At 44.4% G+C, this 21,632-nt stretch overlaps 1 protein-coding gene across 1 annotated transcript; it reads right to left on the bottom strand.

The window, feature by feature from the left end:
- Window positions 1–4,692: 4,692 nt before the first annotated feature.
- UQCRFS1 (ubiquinol-cytochrome c reductase, Rieske iron-sulfur polypeptide 1) lies at window positions 4,693–11,827 on the bottom strand. The gene is made up of 2 exons (XM_039466177.2): window positions 11,531–11,827; window positions 4,693–7,707 (listed from the first exon to the last, which is right to left on the bottom strand). Exons 1-2 carry the CDS (start codon window positions 11,742–11,744, stop codon window positions 7,097–7,099), a joined length of 825 nt encoding a protein of 274 aa, XP_039322111.1. The 5' UTR covers window positions 11,745–11,827; the 3' UTR covers window positions 4,693–7,096.
- Between the last annotated feature and the right edge of the window lie 9,805 nt (window positions 11,828–21,632).

Here is a 21,632-nt window from a genome sequence, read left to right as displayed (position 1 = left end):
GGATCGTGGGTAACACTAGCTAGTCCTGATCTTTGAAATCATTTTAGTGTTTTTGGTAAATAGCCTTTTTATATTTAAAGATAATCCTCAGGGTTAGGCACAGTGGCTCACGCCTGTAATCCCAGAACTTTGGGAGGCCAAGGTGGGTGGATCACCTGAGGTCAGGAGTTTGAGACCAGCCTGACCAACATAGTGAAACCCGTCTCTACTAAAAATACAAAAAATTAGTCGGGCAGGATGGCAGGTACCTGTAATCCCAGCTACTAGGGAGGCTGGGGCAGGAGAATCGCTTGAACCCAGGAGACAGAAGTTGCAGTGAGCCGAGATCACACCACTGAACTCCAGCCTGGGTGACAGAGTGAGACTCCGTTTCAGACAAACAAACAAACAAATAAATAAATACCCCTCTATTTTAATTATTCCTTATTTATATTAGGGATAGCTTTTCCATATCCATTGATGTCTTTATATGTTTTTGCTTCTTTGTTCATTTAATTGAAAGTCTTGCATTCCTAGAATACACCTTGCATTCCTAGAATTACAAAGTTGATTATTCTTTTGCAGTATTATTTTCTTTTACTAGTATTTCATTTAGAAAATTTCATGAATTTCGTAAATGAGACAATGTATTTTATTTTTTGTATATTTAATGTCAGGTTTTAATATTAAATTTACACTAAACTCACAAAATAAATTGTGAGAGAATTCTGTAGAATGCTGTGGATTGAAAATTTATCTACTGTAAAATTTATGTTAAAAGTTAATCCCCGATGGGGCAGTATTGACAGGTGGAGCCTTTAAGAGGTGATTAGGTCCATTCACAAATTCATAAACTAGCGGGTTATCACAGAAGTAGCATAAATGGTTTTGTAAGAGGATAGAGACCTGAGCTAGCATGCTCAGCCCCCTCACCAGGTGACCAGCCCTCAGAGAAAGCAACAGGCATGAGTCCCACCTCGGGACCCTGCTGAGAGTTCCCACTAGCAAGAAGGCCCTCACCAGATGCAGCCTCTCACCCTTGAACTTTTTAGCCTGCCATGGGCATCACCTGGGAAAGTGTTAGATAGAATGCGGAATCTCAGGCCCTATTCCAGACCTACAGAATCAGCATATGCATCACTAGCAAGATCTCCAGGTAAATCCCGTGCACAGTAAAATTGGAAAGCTCTGACCTGAACAGGTGGACGTTTGCATTGGAATTACCTTAATGTGTCGTGGAACGCAGCTATGAATCCATTCAGTCATGATAACTTTTTTATACTTAATCTATGCCACTTGGTATGTTTAAGGTTTTTACTTCTTGGGCTCATTTTGGCATTTTATATTTTTGCTAAGAAGTCATCTGTATCCCCTGGTTTTTACACCTTTGTTACTATGGAGTTGCATGCTTTTATTATTTTAATTTCTTCCATCAAGTGAGGATGGCTGGCTCTTTCTTCATTTATATATTTTTGCTTTGCCTCATTTTTTCCATTATCAGGCTTTACAAAAGACTTATCAAGTTTCTTGATCATTTCAAAGAACCAGCTTCACAGCCAATTAGTATTAATTCTTCAAAGCAAATAAGAGGAGGACATTACAATGTGAACCATTGCTATGGATGAATTCAGCTTTGCTTTCCATTAACATCAAAACTCTGTACTCATGAAAATCTGGACTTCCAGGGACCAAAGCATTATAAGAATGCAGGATTAATATCAACCTTTGATTCAGAATCGCATTCTGAATAGGGTCTACCTCCACCTAAGTGGCCTTTCTGCATACCTAATCACATTCTAAATGCCATTTATTGCTTCATTAAATAATGCTTTGAGCATTTGTGTCTTGTTTTACAGTTTATATACCTTTTCTATCCGCTATCTCATTTGAGATTTATATTTAATATAGTCTAAAATAGATTATCTCTTGCTAAGAGGAATACTGCCTCTAACCTGATTTTCACGTACTGAGATAAACGGGGCCAGGAATGCCTAGTCTCTTCGAAGGGTTGAAGAGGGGCCACAACAGGGTGTGCCTTGAGGAGAGAGCTGAGAAAGCAAGTATTCCCTCAGAGAAAGCGAGGCATGAGTTAAGATTTTAGCCATGCCCCAATGTAGAAAATGGCATTTCAGATATTCACTCTAGACAGGCCAATTTTGTGAAATGCATTAGCGTCCTCTCCCTTCCATTAAGAAACCAAGCTTTTGTTTGCCCTTTTAAAAATGGATGGAAACCTATTACTTAGATACTTTCTTTTCTTACCTTTGCAAATATTCTAATAAAGTAGATTTCAAAAGCCAGATGACAGTTAAGGTTTTGCACTCAAATTGACCCACGTTTAGGATAATAGCTGCAAAAATATAAAGTGTAGTTTACTGAATTTAGGATATTCAGTTCACTGATGGACCAGTCTTAGGTTGGTCATTATGGAGAAGTTATTACAGAGATACTGCTGAAGCCTTCTACAAAGTTAATTTTAATCTTGTGCTGCAGACCAGAGATTTCCGATCTATAATAATCTATTTCACAAGCATTCACAGAAGCAAGCAATTGAATAGTCTTCCTTTCATGGTGTATTTAGGTTTTCTTTAAGTACCTGGACTAGAAACCATCTTAACCTCATATTCTTGAGTTTGTGGCAGTGCTGTGTTTAGACACTGTTAAACGCCAATAAATAGTGCTGAGTACTGAACAGAGAAAATCATCCTGAATCCTTCCTACCTCAGAAGAGAACTGATCTGCTTGATAGGATTTTTCCTCTTTAACAAAAACATTCCTTTCCTAAATCCCAGGTTGGAAAATGAATAAGACGGATAAAGTGGAAAATGTAAGTGAAATGACACTCATTGCATTTATGAGTTTTGAAAAGATAATACTAAAAGATCTTTGACATTGAAGTCTCTTACATGGGCAGAACAGTCATTAGGAAACAAACATAAAGTAAAATCTCAGTTTTTATGATCTTAAATTCATTATTTATGTTTTTCAACTTTTTCTTATGGGAATGGTTTAAATTTAAATCCAAAATAATCCTGTAATATCTCCTCTGACCTCAAGTCCTGGAAAGATACACTGATTGCTTTTTTTGTTTTTTTGTTTTTGTTTTTTTATGTTAGACCTGCTTACAAAATACACTTTAGAAAATCTTCCTTTCAAATGCCATTTTTTTTTTTTTTCCATTTAGCATGCAAGTCCATGGATGAGTAGTTGCCGTGGGCCTCAGCCCTCAGTCGGTGGTGGTGGAGAGATAAACCAGGACCAAAAAGAGGTTAATATAAACACCACAATGGATATTTCCTGGTTATTTTGGAAAAACTTACTGGGAAAGGGCCTGTGAGTCAGGGAAGGCTTCCTGCAGGGCGTTGTACCTAAGCAGACTCTTGGGGGGCAAGCGGTGGAGGAACTACTAAAATAGAGGTAAGAAAGTGGAAACAGGTGGAAGGGAAAGCTTGGGGAGAAACTGAAAGAAACCTACAAAGAATGTAGGTTACAGGTAAATTCTGTTACTGTAACTACGGTAGAGCAAGGGGTTTACCGGTGGGGTGCAGGTGAGGACCTTGTATTTTAGATTATTTTTCAGATGAAGGGAAAGGAACAGATGGAGTAATTTATGTCAGGTCACACATCTAGGAAATAGCAGAGCCAGGACTGGAATCCAGAACCAATGTAATATGCTTAACCTCCAGACTACTTGTCAGCTACATGGAGGACAAATTTTATGGGGATAGAATTGGAGGAAAGATCTATCTGGAGTCTTACTGCAATAGACTGGGCAAGACTTGACAAGGCCTCAATAAAGTGCTGGAGCATAGACTGGGGATCAGGCTGTAGGCTCCGACTCCTGGAGTTAAAATCAAATTGTGGCTTAACAAACCTACCAGGTATGGTTGTAGAAAATAAACTTTGGTGTGCCTCAGTTTCGCCATCTGTAAACTATAAACAGCATCATTACCTGACATTAACTGAGTTTTTTAAGGATTAGGAGACCACATACCTAATGTACACTTAGCCTAGTGGTCAGTAATGAGTGCTCAAAAAGCCGTTATTAGAATGCTACAGATGACACAGACAGTAATGGTCTTAAGAGTAAATTGGCAGGCTGGGTGTGGTGACTCAGGCCTGTAATCCCAGCACTTTGGGAAACCGAGGCAGGTGGACTGCCTGAGGTCAGGAGTTTGAGACCAGCCTAGGCAACACAGTGACACCCCAATCTCTACTAAAATATAAAAAATTTGCCAGGCTTGGTGGCATGAGCCTGTAATCCCAGCTACTCAGGAGGCTGAGACTGGAGAATGGCTTGAACCCGGGAGCTTGAGGTTCCAGTGAGCCAAGATCACACCATTGCACTCCAGCTTGAACAACAGAGCAAGAACTCTGTCTCAAAAAAAAAAAAAAAAAGCAAATTGGCAGAACTGAGGGACTGATTTGGGGTGAGGTGGAGAAGAGCTAATGAAAACGAGGCAGGGAAGACCAGCAGGTTTTGTGCTTGCCAGGTAATTAACAAATGAGGCAGATGGAGAGCGCACTGAAATAGAGAAGCTGGTTCATGGGAGACAGAAACGTCTTTTCCTTTCAGTTTGAGTTTAAGGTGTTAACAGGACATCCACACACAGATGCCCAGTAAGCACAAGAATATGAAACTCAGGGAAGTGGTGGAGGGGAGTCACTAGCAGACAGGTGGTGATAAAGTGTGTGAGAACAGTGGGCTAAGGATAGCAGTCCATAAAATATAAACATTTATTTTGGGTTAATATATAAAATGCAATGAAATTCAAATGACATGAAAATACAGAAAATGAAATTTAGTACTGTGAGAATGAAGAATTACGTCTGATATTTAAATAGTATGTTCCCACAGTTTAGAAAAATGAGGACAGCACATTTTGATCCCAAGCCATAAATATCCCAACAGGAAAAATGCCCTCTATACACTCAGATTGAGCCAAAGATTTTACAAGGGTATGCCCAGAAAGACCAAAGAAAACCTGATGTTATCTTTAACAAATAATGCAACATTTTCAAACAGGTCATTTTTAATAACACTTTTCAAAGCATAATGAAAAGGCATGGCCCTCATGATTGTCCTAAGGATTATTCCCAGTAAAAAGCAGTCCATGTTAATGATCTGATGTCAGGCTGCTAACCGGTCAGGTTTATTCAGTAAGTCATTTCCCCCCAATACCTAGATTTTTTTTTTTTTTTTCACAGAATGGTAAAAATGTTAACACAGGTCTGCCGTGCCCATTCCGAAAAGTAGCAGGAAGTGAACTGACTTGTCCTTTCACTTGTGCAGCAAAGCTTTCTTTTAACAACTAAATGGGCCACTAGGATTGAACAGCATCCCATCAAATTCTAAATATGAATTTAGGATTTAGAATCAAAATTGTACATATGAAAGACGAAGTAAGCAGCCACCAGATACAGCAATTCTGGCACTAGGGGAGGAGCTAGGGTCCTTCAAACTCGCTACTTCTGTCCTCCATTGCCGTGCAGACACAAACACAGTGACGTCTGGCACTTCAAATATGAAACATTTCAAGGTATCACTTCACGGTAGGAGGTGATATGGGGTATCAGTATTTCTCTATGGGGAAGGGATGCTGTTGACATTTTTGGCAACACAAGTTTAGTGTTTGGACCTGTGTTCCCCTCACAACTCAATGTTTCCCATTCCATCATCCCTCCTCCAACCCTCAATCCGGAGTACCTCCACTATCTAGAGACACAAAATGTAAAATAGTTGTGTCCCACCAATTATCACATAGGCTACTTTCATTTCTAGAATGGTAGAAATGAACCAGAGCCTAGTTATCTACTCATAAGCATAGAAAGTTTGACATCTTTTTTCTGTCGGCATTTCTGTCAACACCGGTTAACATCAAAGCCTGAAATCCTGGATGGTCGGTTCCCTTTGGGCAGACCTAAACTAAGCAGTTTTGCCCTTTTTAAAAAGTGTGCATGAGATCATCAGGTGGACTCAGTAAAGCACATGGCTGGCCCATCTCCAAACAGCAAAGACAGACACGTGAAAAAGTGGCTGTGATTCTCAAAAGGCAAAGCCCACTCCTAGCTCCCTGCGGAAAATGGACCTTAGTCTTGTTTCACCTGCATAATTGGAGGCAGAAAATAGGATGTGAATTCCGACGTGCTCTGCATCTGATTCCACACCATTTGGCAGTGAAAAGTGACTGTAAACCCAACAGGAAGAAACACTCAAAATATCATCACTACAGAAACAAAACCAGCAGGACCATTTCTGCACACAGGCAGTAGTAGGTCTCAGATGCTCCCTTTCTCCCTCCTGATAGAGTGGATGCAGGAGCTTTGGGGACATGGAGGATCCACACGCAAATGAAGGAAATAGCAGAGCACTCTCATTTTGGAAAGCTTCTCTCAGATAGTATGCTCCCACTGCCTATGAAGACTAAAGGATTTTAAGTACTAATTTATAGTCATAAGGGAGTAATACAATTTCTTGGCCTGTCACTAAAGGAGAAAAACCACACCAGACCTGAAGCTAAACCCTCAGAGCTACTAATGCTTCATTTAGGACTCTTTCCCACAGATCAGAGTAAGATTATCATACAGCTTACACAGTAGTGGGGGGAGGGGGAGCAGGGGCGTGGAACACATTGCCAGGACTCTTACCAAGTCCAGTGAATAACGAATACCTAGATACTATTGTTTCTGCCAATGCCATAGAACCCTCCCAGGGCTCCGAGATGACCCGTTAATTTTACTTCACCCCAACAATGAGCTTTGTAGAATGTGTGTCCCTGATGCAATGCAGGAAACAAATATTTGGGCAGGAAAATAAAGTCAGTTATAGATTTCACAAGTATCTTGTGTACCAGTCTGTAATTTTTAATCAGAATTAGCTAAAAGACATTGTAACTTTCAAGTGTATGACTAAGCATAACAATGCTTAACAGTGGCTTTATTAAGTGACTGCTTAAAAGTATTCAACATTAAATTCAATTTACTTCACATTGTATGCAAATACATCATCAATTCTTACATATTTCAAATCAACTTCAAGTACAGAAGGCTTGCTCTCAAATAAGTCTTCTGAGATGACATAAAGACTGAAAGAAGCCTATGACTTGAGTCCAAGTCTCTAACCAACAACAACCATATCGTCGCTGAGGAACTCATATGTGGGGACTTCTAGGTTGAGAGGTGCAGGCCCCTTCCTGATCCTGCCAGACGCGTCATAGTGTGACCCATGGCAAGGGCAGTAATAACCACCAAAATCTCCTGCATTTGCAATGGGCACACAACCAAGATGCGTGCAAACACCTATGAGGATCATCCATTCGGGTTTCTTTACTCGATCTAGATCATGCTGTGGGTCCCTCAACTGGGATAATTCTACTGCAGCTTCCTGCTCAATTTCCTTCTGGGTTCTATGGCGCACAAACAGGGGTTTCCCCCTCCATTTGAAAGCCATGTTCTTGCCTTCTGGAATATCAGATAACTTGATTTCGATTTTCGACATGGCCAACACATCAGCAGAAGCACTCATGGAGGAAATGAACTGGGTGACGATACTCTTGGCAGCGTAGGTGACACCCACAGCAGTTGTTGCTGTCACCATATAGGAGAAAACTTTCCTAGCATCGCTGCTTTCTCTTGAAGACTTTGTCTTATCTAAAACTTCAGAGCGGCGGTAGTCGGAGAAGTCAGGCACCTTGATGTCTGTGTGGGAATAACGAACAGAAGCAGGGACTGCAAGACAAACGGAAGGTTAAAAAACACAATTAGATGAGTATCCTGAAGGGAGTATACACCGGGAAATAGCCCTTTATGGATTCACAAGCAGAAAACCAAATTCTAAAAAATGTGAAATATGACACTCACTGGGTCTCAGAAATAGTCAAATTGGCGGTGCTAGCGTATCAAATATTAAAAAGGAAGTGAACCGCTACCAATCATATTGCTAGGAAACCGTAAAAAAACTATTTGTAAACTGAGCTCCTTCTGGTTGAATATTGCTGATTCAGGAGTCACAACATCTCAGTGCATCGTGCTGAAAACATTAAAACAGGAAAATAAACAGTAATACCTCAAAGTTTCCGAAAATTCAACCGGCAAGACATACTATATAAATCATGCTAAATACCTCCCATACTCTCTAGATTAGAAAGCGGCCCTAAGTCTCACCTAGTCCACACGGTAAGTTGATGCTGATCATCTTTTTAAGGCAAATGTCTGCCCCTTATAGTCCAATCTATGTTCTCTGAAAGAACTGTTAACAATTCATAAAATAATAATGTCAAAACAATAAACATTCCGTGAACTGTATAACTCTAGTTGTATAAAGTAATGCTAATTTATACCCTAGAGTATAAAATAGAAACGCTAATTTCTATTTTATACTCTAGGGTATAAATTAACATTACTTTAAATTAAAATAAAGCCACTAATAGGCAGAGGTCATCCTTATCAGGACAGGCAGCTCTCAAAATAAAATAAAATCTGCAAAACTAATTATTTTGATTTAGCAAGGGAAAAAAAAGGGCAAAATTTTCATATATCACCCTATTGAGTAAAGGGCAATAATTACTTGTTAACACTAGGGGTATTATCTTTCCTTCTCACTACTGTAGTTCTTTAAACTGGAGCAAGTCTAGTGTAGGGCATAAACGAGCCCAAATGAATATTAAACAAATAATTACTTTGTAGTACTTCGGGAGCAAGTCATTTCTTTGGTTCAAGTTTAAAAAACAAAAACAAGAAACATACTATTTTTAAATATCTGATGAAGAAAATATTTTACCTAGTACCACTTTTAAGTATGTTTCAGGAAGCAAACCTCTTTGCAGACTGTACATTCATCTTAAGAAATTTGCCACAAAGTTTCCTTTTTAAAAAGGGGGACACTAAAAATTCCTCTTTTAGAAAATGTGATTCCAAAAGAAAGATTTTTATCTTATAAGATGCCTTTTTATTGTAATAAACTGCAATTCCACCCTTGCTCTACTAGGATCTCATCCAAATACAACGTACTTCCTTGAGTAGTCAACATTACAATACGGAATACTTCAACTGCTTTTCACATGATTCTCAAGGTCAGTAACTTTATGGAAGCCACAAGTATTCACAAACAATAATGAAATCTACCAAAATCACGCTATGTGCTTTTCTGACTAACCCAACCATTTCTTAGATAAGACCAGGACACAGATATTGGCAACTTGAGATTCACATCCCAGAATCTGTGGAGTCAAAGTGACATTACATCTTACACTACTCCTTTAACAAAAGCTAACCTGCCAGTATACACTGGCATTTGGAATTAAACGTAAATTACTTGCACCTAGCACTATCTGGGATTACAAAAAAAAAAAAAAAAAAAAAAGATGTGTTTCCTACCTAAAAAATAAAGGAATCAGAAGTTCATACATCTACATTAAAAATAGTATCCACAACCCTTAACGGTATACAAGGAAATGTACAAGAACACTCAAGAGAATGGCTTCCCCCTTCTCATTCAGAGATTTGGTGGCAAAAGTCTCCTCCTACTCTATCTAGCTGGTTACACTTTAGTAGGCTACACCAACAAGAATCCTTTCGGAAATTAAACTGCCAAGTTGCAAAAATCATTCTCCAAATATTGACTTGAGCTGTATTAGGTCTGACTTTTAATAAGATGCTAGATTTAGTTCTAACCTAAAGCAACTTCAAATACTTAAAGGAGAAAATTTAAGGAATGTTAACAGAGTAAGTTTTGTTTAAGATGAGCTCCAATGTGCCTTGGAAGTCTGCATGAAAATAGTACAATCTTCCTCTCCAACTCAAGGATCTTCTCAAGATCTAACCCCTCCCCTCCCATTACCCATCTTTCCATAAACCACCTAGCCAGATTATAATGTGAATTTAAGCTACAGGCTGAAATGATTACGGAAAAACTTTTCACCTTATGGTCCTACATTTGCCTGTTTCTAATTCTCTGAGACAGTTAAGCCTCCAATTTTTGAAGAAACTCTAGCAATACGGCAAGTTCAAAAGATATTTTTCTCTTGCTATTGAAATGTTCTCCTTCCTTCCTTCTTTCTCGCCCCCAAGACTAAAGGATGGGCTAGGGTACTCTACACTCGCCGTAGGCAGTTTCTTCAAAATGCACGGCTTCTGAACAATTATTCGTTCATAAATACTTTGCACTAACTGTATACAAAATCCGACGTTGTGAAAGATAGAAAAATAAAGAAGACATTACATTCCCTATGCCCTTAAGCTCAAGGTCGGAGGAGTCACCAATAAACACAATACACAGTGTAAAGTGTATGTGCTATAAAGTCAGACAAATCAGCAAATACAAATTTTATTCCCCTGATCCTTAACTGAGATTGAAAGGATGGGTAAGGAAAACATGTGGCCATGCAGCAACTTAGTGGAAGGACCATGGAGAAAGTGCAGAGCCCAGGGTGAATGAAGGCAGCCTAAAAAGAAAGTGGGGGGCAATTTGAGCACGTAGGGGAAGAATCACAAACAGCTATCAATGGAGGCAGGTTGGTAACACAATGAAACAAGCAGGCCTGGTAAACACTGTGACAAACTGGTGGAGGGCACTTGCTCCAGCTGCGGGGGCGGCCAGGACACAGCACGCTTTGGACTTTTCCCAAGTAGGAACTAGATCCCAAGTATTGCCAGCTTCCAGCATTTCGAGAGATGCCATTGATCTTTCCAGTGTTTTAGAAACTACACAGCCTGCAGGCACACTGTCCACAGGCTGCCATTTATCTATCCCCGACACAGGGCCAAGTAAGGAAGAGAAATAGAAGGCGAAACGAGGATAAACGGAGATCTAAGGACAGAGGGTGTGGAACAGCCTCTGAGAAGAGCTCAGACGCTACGACAATCCGTCTTGTCAAATCCCTGCTACCACAGGTCCACACCACGGATCCCCGTGCGAGTCACTCTACCTCGTCTGTTTTCTGATCTGTAAAATGTAAATGTCATCAATCTCTGCCTGTTCTTGAGGACTGATTATGTTGAGACACTACACGGTAACCGACCTTGTGTATGCAGTTTTTTTTTGGGGGGGGGGGGATGCAAGGGAAGGACACTGAAGGGATCGGTGGTGAGGCCAACTTCCTAAATATTAGTAAGTTTCCATCTCTTAAGCATGTAAGTGCCCAAACTGTGCTAATGGGTTCGGATGGAATTATTCTATCTAAGCCTCACGACACCCTACAAAATTGGTATAACCATGAATCCATTTCACAGGAAGGACGTTTAGAAACTTGGCCAAGGTCAAACGACCTGCCAGCAACAAAACCCCTCAGAGGTGGCTGGAGCAGGGGCCCTGCAGAGCTCGCGAACTCGGTCGAGGAGGAACCATGCAAAGCCAGCGGACGCGAGCCCAGGCCGGCCCCCACAAAGACGCCCCGGGCACAGGCACTAGGCCCAGCGTCGCGGAGGCCGCCCAGCCCGACCTGATCCTCCCACCGAGGCTCCGCTCGAGCGCCCGCGGCCTCTCCCTGCCGGGGGCGGGAGCAGCGGGCACCGGAGACCCTCAGCCCCGCTCGCGGCCCTCGGTCCGGCTCACCATTGAGGCCCACGGAGGCGACCAAAGGCCGGCGGGCGGCCTGGCCGCTCAGCGACTCCCGGCTCAGGATGGGCCGCTTCGGGTCCAGCACAGGCGGCTCCGGGGTGGCGGGCACCGCGGCCTGCACCAGGGGCCGCAGTGCGCCCGCCACCCCGCGGGACTTGGCTGACAGGACGGGCGCGAACGGGCCTGAGCGGGCGGCGACCGACAACATGGCGATAGCTGCTCCCACCGCCGAGCCGGTTACAGGGACGACCTTCCGCCCACGACGCAGGCGCGAGGAGTCGCGGGACGCGTGACGTCAGCGCGACGCAGGGAAAAAAAAGAGAGTTCTGCGGGGCGGGGCGAACCAGGAGAGGCGCTGCGTCGGGGGGCGGGGCTTGCTGCCCAACTGTCAGTCCCCGTGCTTCTCGGTCTGCGCCCTGGGATCCGTGCAGAAGAAAGGAAGGGCTGGACAGGGAGCCCCCAGTGACGTCCGATGAGCCGACTTCACCGTCCTTCCTAAATTTATGTAGGAAGACCTAGAGATGACAATGAACGATTATAGTTTAACTGAGGATGGTCATGCATCTCACCTAGAACACAACTCGGTACAGAGTAATCGCTGTGTTTACTAGACGATTTTTATTATGTTCGTCTAACAACAAACAGGCCAGAGACATCCGTGCAAAGCTCGATGATGCTAATGGCTTCTGTTTATTAAGCATTCAGTGTGTATCTGGTTTTGTGTATTATTATACCTAAATGGTTTCATTTGTAATCAAGTTTTCTATGAAGTCAGAACTGTTAACATCAGCATTTTACCCGGAAGAAACCGAAGTTTAGAGAGATTCTTTTCCCAGAGCTGGATAGCCAGCAAGATGTGAAGCAGGGTAATCTGCCTCCTGAGTCTATATGCTCTTCACCGCCATCACTGTTCTCCAAGTAAGATTTTAGAGGATACGCAGAGTTCCCTCATTCACTTTCCATCATGTGGTGAGAAAGTTTTTTTTTTTTTTTTTCTTTTAATTTCTCTTTCAATCCTTCTGATTGCACCGTGAGAAAGTCTCAGTTTGGGGCTAATACATCTTTAATTAAAAAAAAAAATTGTAGAGATGGAGTCTCACTATACAGCCCAGTTCAGTCATGAACTCCTAGCCTCAAGGAATGCTCCTGCCTCTGCCTCCCAAAGTACTGGAATTATAGGCATGAGCCAATGCACTCGGCCTCAGTTTGATCCTAATATATCTTTAATTCTTCTGTACAGTTATGCCCCCCTTTTAACTGAATAGATCTTGAATTAGAAGCTCTTAGCAGACAACTGAGTCTAGAAAAGTTCATAGTATCGATTTTCTATCCATACTGGTTTTCTATTCTGTACTGTACTTAGATAAAGTTTTTCACTTATTTAGGTCAAAAATTACTTAAATATTAAGTAAATATTAATGTAAGCGGTACACAGAATTGGCAGAATTGTCATGACGGTATTTGAAGCACTGAAATTTCTCAGCACTGCTCTGTGCTGTGCATGAGCTCCGTGACAGGGCAAGTTCCCTCACCTCTCTCTGCTTCAGTTTCCTCACCTGCCAAATGGGGGCAGTCGTGATGCCACGTGTGTTGTAAAAGTACTGGGAGAAGTAAATGTACTGAAACGTGTAAAGCATTTGCAGGCAGGCCCAGCACATAGTGAGCACCAACGTGAGGATTTGCTGGTGGTGTTTTTACCTGAAATGCCACCTCCTCTAAGAAGCCTTCCCTTGATCCCTGCTGACTCATTGCCGTTCTTCACGCCGGGTCCAAAGTGTACTGACAGCTTTCCCCTTTGACCTTCCTCTGTTAGGGCCTAGGCTTTGCCCAGCCTTATAGCCCAAGGGACTGTACTGTACTCTCAAGACTGGGGGCTGCCTCCTCAGGGGCTGCCCTGGCCAGGCTCACCACGCAGCTGGCTCAGTGCTCTCCCTGGCAACAACCTTAGGATAAAAGATATTTCCAGAGAAGTTATCACACACCATGCATGGTTTGAGTGCTTCACATGAAATAATATCACCCTCTGAGTTGGTAAGAGTAAATGAAAAATGCATGCATGGATGGATGGATGGATGGATGGATGAAGGAGTCTTCAGAAAACCTTCGCAATGTCCCAGTGGGGTGAACAGAATAGGAATTCTCTCCAGACTTCCTGGGTTCAATTTTAGTTTCACCAGTCACTAGCCGTGCCCTAGGGTGAATTATTTAACCTGGCACACTGTGTGTGCCTCAGTCTTTATCTTATAAAACACAGCTAATAACAAGATCTATCCTAGAGAATTATTTTGAGGATTAAATGGATTAATATATGTCAAGTGTGCCTGACACACAGTTTGTAAATATCCGTAATAACTTTCTATGTTCTAGATGAAGAAACTAAGACTCAGAGAAGACAGATGGCCTGCCCAAAGACACATTGTTAAGAACCCATCTGGTGATGGTTCTAGTCCAGTGTCGCGGCAGAGAGAAGGGCAGCTGTGTGGCAGATCACGTGTCCTCTGGTGGAAGAAGGAAGCCAGTGTCCAGGAGTGGCAGGCATATTGGAATTTGGACTTCTGTAGGCCAACTCGGGTTCCACTTGGTAGACGGGGGTCTTGCTATGTTGCCCAGGCTTGTCTCAAATGCCTGACCTCAAGCAATCCTCCTGCCTCAGCCTCCAGAGTAGCTGGGACTATAGGTGCACACCACTGCCCCCCGCAGTGGTTGTTATTTAACTAAAGGGTGTTTTCGCTTTCATGCATCGGCTTACCCTGGAGCCAGAGAGCCTGACTTTCATGCCAGCTCTGCCCCTTACTACCAGTGTGATGTCAGGCAACGTTACTGTCAGATTTCTTATCTGTAAAACAGGGATGAAAATGAGATTGCTGTGCAAATTAAAAGTAGGAATCCATGTGAAATATTTAGCACAGTGTATGGCATACAATGAGAGCTTAATAAACATTGTCAGTTTTGTAAACAGAGGGAAAAAAATAGCCACAGGCCCTGGAACATAAATGCTTGGTAAGCTTCTCAGTTCCCTGGAAGTCTGACAGGCAACGCGTAGGTATGAACAAGGCAGGAGGCAGCATGACGCCACGTCTTCCTTTTAACAAACAGTGTTTAAATCAGAGATCAGAGGTCATAGGCTGGAGATGCACTCTCTCCACTCACTTCTGCCCAGAGACACCTGGTGATCTGGAATACACAGTGCTGTGAATCTCAGAATTATTTGCTAGCATTTACAAATTGTATTCCCACATACACACTGTGGTAGACGGAATAATGCCTCCCCACGAAGATGTCCACAGCCCAGTCCCTGGAACCTGAGAATACGTTACTTGACATGGCAAAGGAATGTTGCAGCTGTGATTGAAGAGACTGAGACAGGGAGAAGGTATTAGTCCGTTCTCGTCCGGCTATGAAGAAATACCCGTGACTGCGTAATCTGCAAAGAAAAGAGGTTGAATAGACTCATAGTTCAGCATGGCTGGGTGGGGAGGGCCACATGAAATTTACAATAATGACAGGAGGCACCTCTTCACAGGGTAGCAGAAGAGAGAAAAAGCTGAGCTAAGGGGGCAATCCTTTATAAAACTATCAGATCTCGTGAGAACTATCACAAGAACAGCATGGGGGAAACTGCCTCCCTGATCCATCACCTCCACCTGGTTCTGCCCCTGTTACAATTCAAGGGGACTGTAAGGATTCAAGGTGAGATCTGGGTGGGGACACAGAGCCAAGCCATGTCAGAGAGTCTTCCTGCAGTGTCTGGGTGGCTACAGTGTGTTCACAGAGTCTTAAAAGAGGGAGGCAGGAGGTGAGAACGCAGGAATGCCACACTACTGGCTTAGAGGGTGGAGCCAGAGGAGGGGCCTGCAGGCAGAGGTGCAGGGGCCTGTCAAGCTGGGAATGGAAAGGAAACTTTCTCCCTTAGAGTCTCCAGAAGGAGTACAGCCCTGCAGGCCCATGTTAGGTTTCAGACCTCCAGAATTGTAAAATAATAAAATTGTGTTATTTTAAGCCACTCAAGACCCGTGTCCTCAACATAGAGAAAGACGGTGGGGTGGTGTCAGCCAGGGTAGGTACGTGCTTGGTGGTCTGGGTCCTTTCCCACTATGTCCATTCAATTATGTTTCCTGCCCGTCTGCTGAGGCCTCGAGTTTGGGACCTCGGGTTTATACGATTCCTCGCACAAGCGAGGAACTGATTGCAGAGAGTAATAGAAGAACGCCAACATGCAGAGGAATCTCCTAGTTCCAGGTGTGAGTTGTAATCTAGACACTTCCTGTTCCCTACAGTCTTTTTTTTTTTTTTTTTTTTTTGAGATGAAGTCTTGCTCTGTCACCCAGGCTGGAGTGCCTTAGTGTGATCTCGGCTACAACCTCCACCTCCTGGGTTCGAGCAATTCTGCCTCAGCCTCCCTCCCGAGTAGCTGGGATTACAGACATGCATCACCACGCCCAGCTAATTTTTATATTTTTAATAGAGATAGGGTTTCACCATGTTGGCCAGGCTGGTCTCGAACTCCTGATCTTAGGTGATCCACCTGCCACAGCCTCCCGAAGTGCTGGGATTGAAGGCGTGAGCGGGGCCTGACCGTCTTCCCTGCAGTCTTGATATGTTCATCTGGGCAATGTGTGTGGGGGTGGCATAGGGAGAGGCGCTCTAAGGCGAATGTGCGAGGATTCTGCAATCGTCGTCCTCAAAACAAATTTGTCACTGGGTAGTTCTGCCTGTGATCCTACATAACGTGCAAAGCCAGTAAGTTGCCTGTGCCCTCCTCCCCAGGGAACGTGCCTCCCCGACACTTTCATCTCACCTTGTGCCCACACAGAAAGGCAATCGCCTCCCTGCTGAAGGGACCCCATGCCTGTCTCCTGTTTCCACACAATTACTCAGGGAAATGCCTGGCTTCTCATTTCCAGTTGCAGCCGTCGTGACAGTTTTCAGCCTCTCCCCCAAGCCCACGTCCCTCGCTTGAGCAGCGAGACGTGAAGATGGACAGCCGCTTGAGAATCGCACAGACTGTTCTTAATCTAAGCCAGTTAAATGGCATTTCTGTTCCGTAAAACCTGTTTTCGTAATTCTGTGCCCCTACTTCTTTGAAAGATGGTAACCCTAGGGAGGAGAAGAAATTAGCCAGGGAGGAGAAGTTCAGATGTGCTAATATTTTAATCGCTCATTCTTTGAACACATTAGTCACATTCATTAAGTATGATTAATTTCAGGCTTTGTTGAAAACCCCATCAGTTCCCCTATCAGCCACACATCCATCTCTTGCCAGGCAGGCTGCTGCAGTAGCACTGAAAGTCCCCCAATATTTCTTACACCTGGATTATATCATGTGCCCCCTGAAAAATGTGTGGAATTAATTGGACTCATTTGTTTCAAATACTTTGCAAGAGCCTGGACTCTTGAGCCAGGCAGCCTAAGTGTGATCTCAAGTGGTCCACTTGCAGGAGTCACCTGAGCAAGTGACTGATGCCCTCTGAGCCCTGATGTCCTCGTCTGAGGATGGAGATAAGAATACCTATCTCAGAGGTTTGTTGTGAAGATGAAAGAAGGCTTTTGAATTGCTCAGTTAGTTGGTTATTATTGTAATTAAGGGCCCTTGGAGATGGCTCATTCATCCTTTCATTCAGAAGACTTGTGTACAGTGATTGTCGTATGTAACGCTGTGTGTCAGTCCTGATGAGAGACACAGCAGCAAACACAGCAGTCAAATGTGTGTGGCCCCCAGGACCTTATATTTTAGTGGCGGGAGCTAGCCAGCCACCAGACATGTAATATACCCGATGGTGGTCCGTGCTATGGAGGAAAGAAAGGACGAGGAGCAGGGAGTCCTGGGCTGGTGAGACGGGGTGCTGGGGCTCAGAGGGAACTCAGAGATCACCTAGTTCAGGCCCACAGCACTCATGCTTTACACACTATGCTAAGAATTTAGACATTCTTTCTCCAGGAATAAGGACAGCAAGAGCCAGCGAGCAGGGAAGCAGAGCAGGGATGGTGCCGTCCGGCCGCTCGCCTGCTGGCTGGAACTCGGGGAGGACTCTGTGAGGATGCGGGCGGCAGGTGTGCAAATGTGTGACACACGGAAGCCCTTGGCATGTGATCCACTCTCTATTCCAAATCGCCATCCTTTCTGCATGCTGTTAGGGGTTTCTCCTGCTCTCTCTGAAGAGTGAATACTCTGAGAGAGACAGGTCTAGGATGAACCGTTTTGATGGAGAACTGGACACTTTTTGGAGGGAAGGAATATTTCGGGGTTGGGGGATAAGGTGAAGGGGCATGGCTCTGAAAATCCCAGGGCAGTCTGTAGAGGATGGGGAGGTGGTAATGTCAGTTTCTCTCTCCTCCCACCTCCGCCTCCGGCCTTCTCAGCAGTTTCATGGCTTGCTACCTTCACTCAAACGTTGTTCTCTCTCTCTCTCTCTCTCCTTTTTTTTTTTTTTTTTTTGAGATGGAGCCTCTCACTGTCTCCCAGACTGGAGTTCAATGGCACGATCTCAGCTCACTGCAACCTTCACCTCCCGGACTCACACGATTCTCCTGCCTCAGCCACCCAAGTGGCTGGGATTACAGACGCACACCACCACACCAGGCTGATTTTTTGGTCTTTTTAGTAGAGACAGGGTTTCGCTACGTTGGCCAGACTGGTCTCGAACTCCCGACTTCGTGATCTGCTCACTTCGGCCTCCCAAAGTGTGGGAATTACAGGTGTGAGCCACCGCACCCGGCTGGCCAGTCATCTTGTTCTCAAGTGCTGGATCCACTCGGCTGTGACCCAGCTCAACATATCTGTGGAAGCTTTGCCCAGCACTCAGGAGAAGCTGAGATCCAGAGACTGATGCCCACATTATGTCATTGCAAAGGGAACCCCACCAGAGCCCTATTCTCCCTGAGTCTCTAAGACAGTCCCAGGCAGCCCTGGGCACCTTGAATGTGAGCAAGGAGAGCAGAAAGGAAGCTCAGGGCCCATCCAGGGCCCCTGCAGGGTCTGCACACACAACTCCAGATCCTCATTTCCCTCTCCTAATGATGCCCCAAAACATGAAGGGAAGTTCAATCAAACCGCCAGGTGTCCAGCATGAACAGCTGAAATAATAAATTCACAGGTTAAATAAGAAATTTTATTTGTACTATTTCAAAATGGTTAGATGCAGGAAAGCAAACTGTGATGTGCTTGGGATTTAATTTGTATTTCAAGGCACTCAGGAAGGCAGCATCCGTTTGCCCAAAGGCCTTTTCATCCCTGAATCTCAAGAGCACTTTTCCAAGCATACTGGGAATAAATTAAGTTGCAAAACCTCCATGAAAAAGATTACGGGTAAAACATAATTTTGAGAATCCACTTGAGTTTATCCATTTACCTGCTCTTAAGTACATACACCTATTTTTTCACAATTATTTTTCCCAAAAGAAGAAACTTTGTGTGACATATAGAACCATGTAATGGCAAACCCCAGCATCTTTAAAATAAAATTCAATCTGGGCCGGGCAGGGTGGTGCATACCTGTAATCCCAGCACTTTGGGAGGCCAAGGCTAGTGGTTACCCTGAGGTCAGGATTTTGAGACCAGCCTGACCAACGTGGTGAAACCTCATCTCTACTAAAAATATGAAAAATTAGCTGGGCATGGTGGTGAGTGTCTGTAATCCCAGCTACTTGGAAAGCTGAGGCAGAAGAATCACTCGAACCCAGGAGGCGGAGGTTACTGTGAGCCGAGATCGTACCATTGTACTCCAGCCTGGGCAACAAGAGTGAAACTCTGTCTCAAAAAAAATAAAATTAAATTAAAAAGTAAAATAAACAGAAAATTCAAGCTGAATTAAACCAGCCTTCTGAGTCAATGCGATGATAATTAAACCAGAAATTTTATAACAAGGTATGCCAATCAATAAATTGTTTGATTACCAGGTAAGTATACACGCAATCAATACAACTGCCTGAAAGCTGTGAATTAGCAATGCTGCAATCAAATATAACTAAACGGTATTAGGAGTTGGTAGTTTTAATTACAGGGAATGATTAATTGATCGTTCAGATAGTATTGATCTGTAACTTATTTAATTCTTTGCAATTACATTTGTCAGATTTGAATCCAAATAACTGATGATTTGTTCCATGGATGCCAGAGCTGGAAGGGATGGGGATGCCATAAGGACAGGACTGGAGCCATGGACCTGGCGGTTCTATGCAGAGGTCTGAGCTCGTCTCATTCCCACGTGGTCCTGTACTAGGTCTAACCTGGAGCCCCCCCCATCCTCTGCCTCATTCATCTCTGGGTCAAGGTCCAGCACGAACTCCGTGTGCTCCAGGAATTCCCAGTGGACTGGGGCAGACCTGGGGACGCCTGCAGCCTCCTGGCAAGATGGGGGTTACAGGAGTGTGTGTAGAGGGGAAGGTGAGAACGTGCTCTTGGTGGAGCAGTGAAAAGAAGGCCTCACGTGACAAGCTGTTTTGCTCCTAACCCACCCGCTGTGTGACACCTTCTAGGTTAACGGCCTTTGCTGATCTCTGCACATACGCCAAGCTAACTGTGGGAGGCCTTTCATTTCTAGATGAAAGCAGGGAAGACCACAGTCCCTTCCCAACACTCACCCCCAGGGAGCTAAGGAGGGTGTCCAGCGAGCAACACTGTGTGTTAAAGACGCATGTGAGCACTGGGACCCGACCAGGGACAAATAACGTCTCCAGCCCCCTTGGCCCTTTGCTGCTACCCAGATGTCCGTGGTCATCGGTCACCTCCTAACCTCAACGCCCTCTCTCCTCCCACATAAAAGAAACCACAGAAACTCATAGCGACTTCAGATGGTTCTTCAGGACACTAGTCCACCGCCTTCTCGGTTGCTGGCTCTCCAAAACAAAGCCCCCTCCCTTGCCCCAACTCCTTGTCTCTTGAGGTGGCTGTTGTGCAGGGTATGGTATGGGCTGGGACTGGGTTATGTTGGCATGGCCTCTGGCAGTGCTCAGTGTGTGTGGATGAGTATTATACAGCCCCTGTTCTATTTCCAGTCCCCTTCCTCCGGACGGCTGTGGGATGTGTGGTGGATGCCCTCACTTAAGCTGGAATAAGCCACCCTACCTTCTCCTCTGCCTTGTGTCCGCCAAAGAAACCCCTCAGGGCAGGGATAGACTCTTGCACCCCACAGAGAAGTATGACGGTGATCCAGGTGGAGCAACATGCCTCGGACCCAAGCGCTGTGCAGGTGCATCCCGGGACTGAAGCTTCGCTCCTCTCTTGGCTCCTGCTGAGAGAGGCATTCATTCCCCTGGCTTGCCCTGCAAGAGATGGGGCTCTAGGTAGATCTCTCTTACGTAGGGAATGGAATGTGACTATCTGAAGGTTCTAGAGGTCAAGTATTAGGTTCCCACTCAGCTCAGATACCAGCTCTCTACCCCAATCCCCTTTTCCTGTAGCTTTGCTACTTACAGAGGAAAATACCTTGCCAGACACTGACAGCCCCTTCTCAGCACTTTTGTGCAAAGACAACTCAAACCCTAAGAGAACAGGGTCTAATGTGCAAGTTCCACTGGAAGGCAGAGGCCACGGGAGCCCTGGGCTTCAGTTAAGGTAGGGGGATCCTGGAGACAGCACATCTAAGCCCTAGAATCCTGCCCACCTGGGGAGTGAGGGCAGCTCTCCTGCTCTCCCAGGAGGCCTGCCTGAGGACCCCCGTGTCCTGTAGGTGCCAGATTCTGCAGCTTGCTCTCACAACCCAAAGCCTTTTACCCAACCACCCTGGTTGTAGGAATGTGTCCAAAATAAGCATCAGACAAGTAGGTGAAGATGAATGTACGAAGACATTGATCACAGGATTGTTTATAATCATGAAAAATGATCTGCAGACTTCCCGTCCGCTGCGCAGGATGAGTTAGACGGGGATGCATTCATAAAATCGCTTTGCCCTCATTTAAAGGTATATCATAGATCTATGTTTAACGACACAGTAAATGGTACTCAATGCTTTAAATGAAAAAAGCAGCTCCTACATTGGGATGCATATGATCGAGTTTTTGTTAAATGGATACGTGTGCGCATGTCAGTAACCATGTCTGCAAACAAACGCCCAGCAAGACGCGCATCGAATATTAACAATCATTATCTTTGGGTAGC

Source organism: Saimiri boliviensis, chromosome 14 (genome assembly GCF_048565385.1).
Source record: "Saimiri boliviensis isolate mSaiBol1 chromosome 14, mSaiBol1.pri, whole genome shotgun sequence".
NCBI lineage: Eukaryota > Metazoa > Chordata > Mammalia > Primates > Cebidae > Saimiri > Saimiri boliviensis.
Note: the sequence above shows the minus strand (reverse complement) of the source record. Positions and strands in the feature narration are given on the sequence as shown.

Excerpts from the sequence above, each read along its gene's own strand:
- UQCRFS1 (XM_039466177.2), bottom strand. The coding sequence starts at position 11,744 with ATGTTGTCGGTCGCCGCCCGCTCAGGCCCGTTCGCGCCCGTCCTGTCA. Across the intron at positions 7,708-11,530 it reads CGCCTCCGTGGGCCTCAATG|TCCCTGCTTCTGTTCGTTAT; the intron begins GTGAGCCGGACC and ends TTTGTCTTGCAG.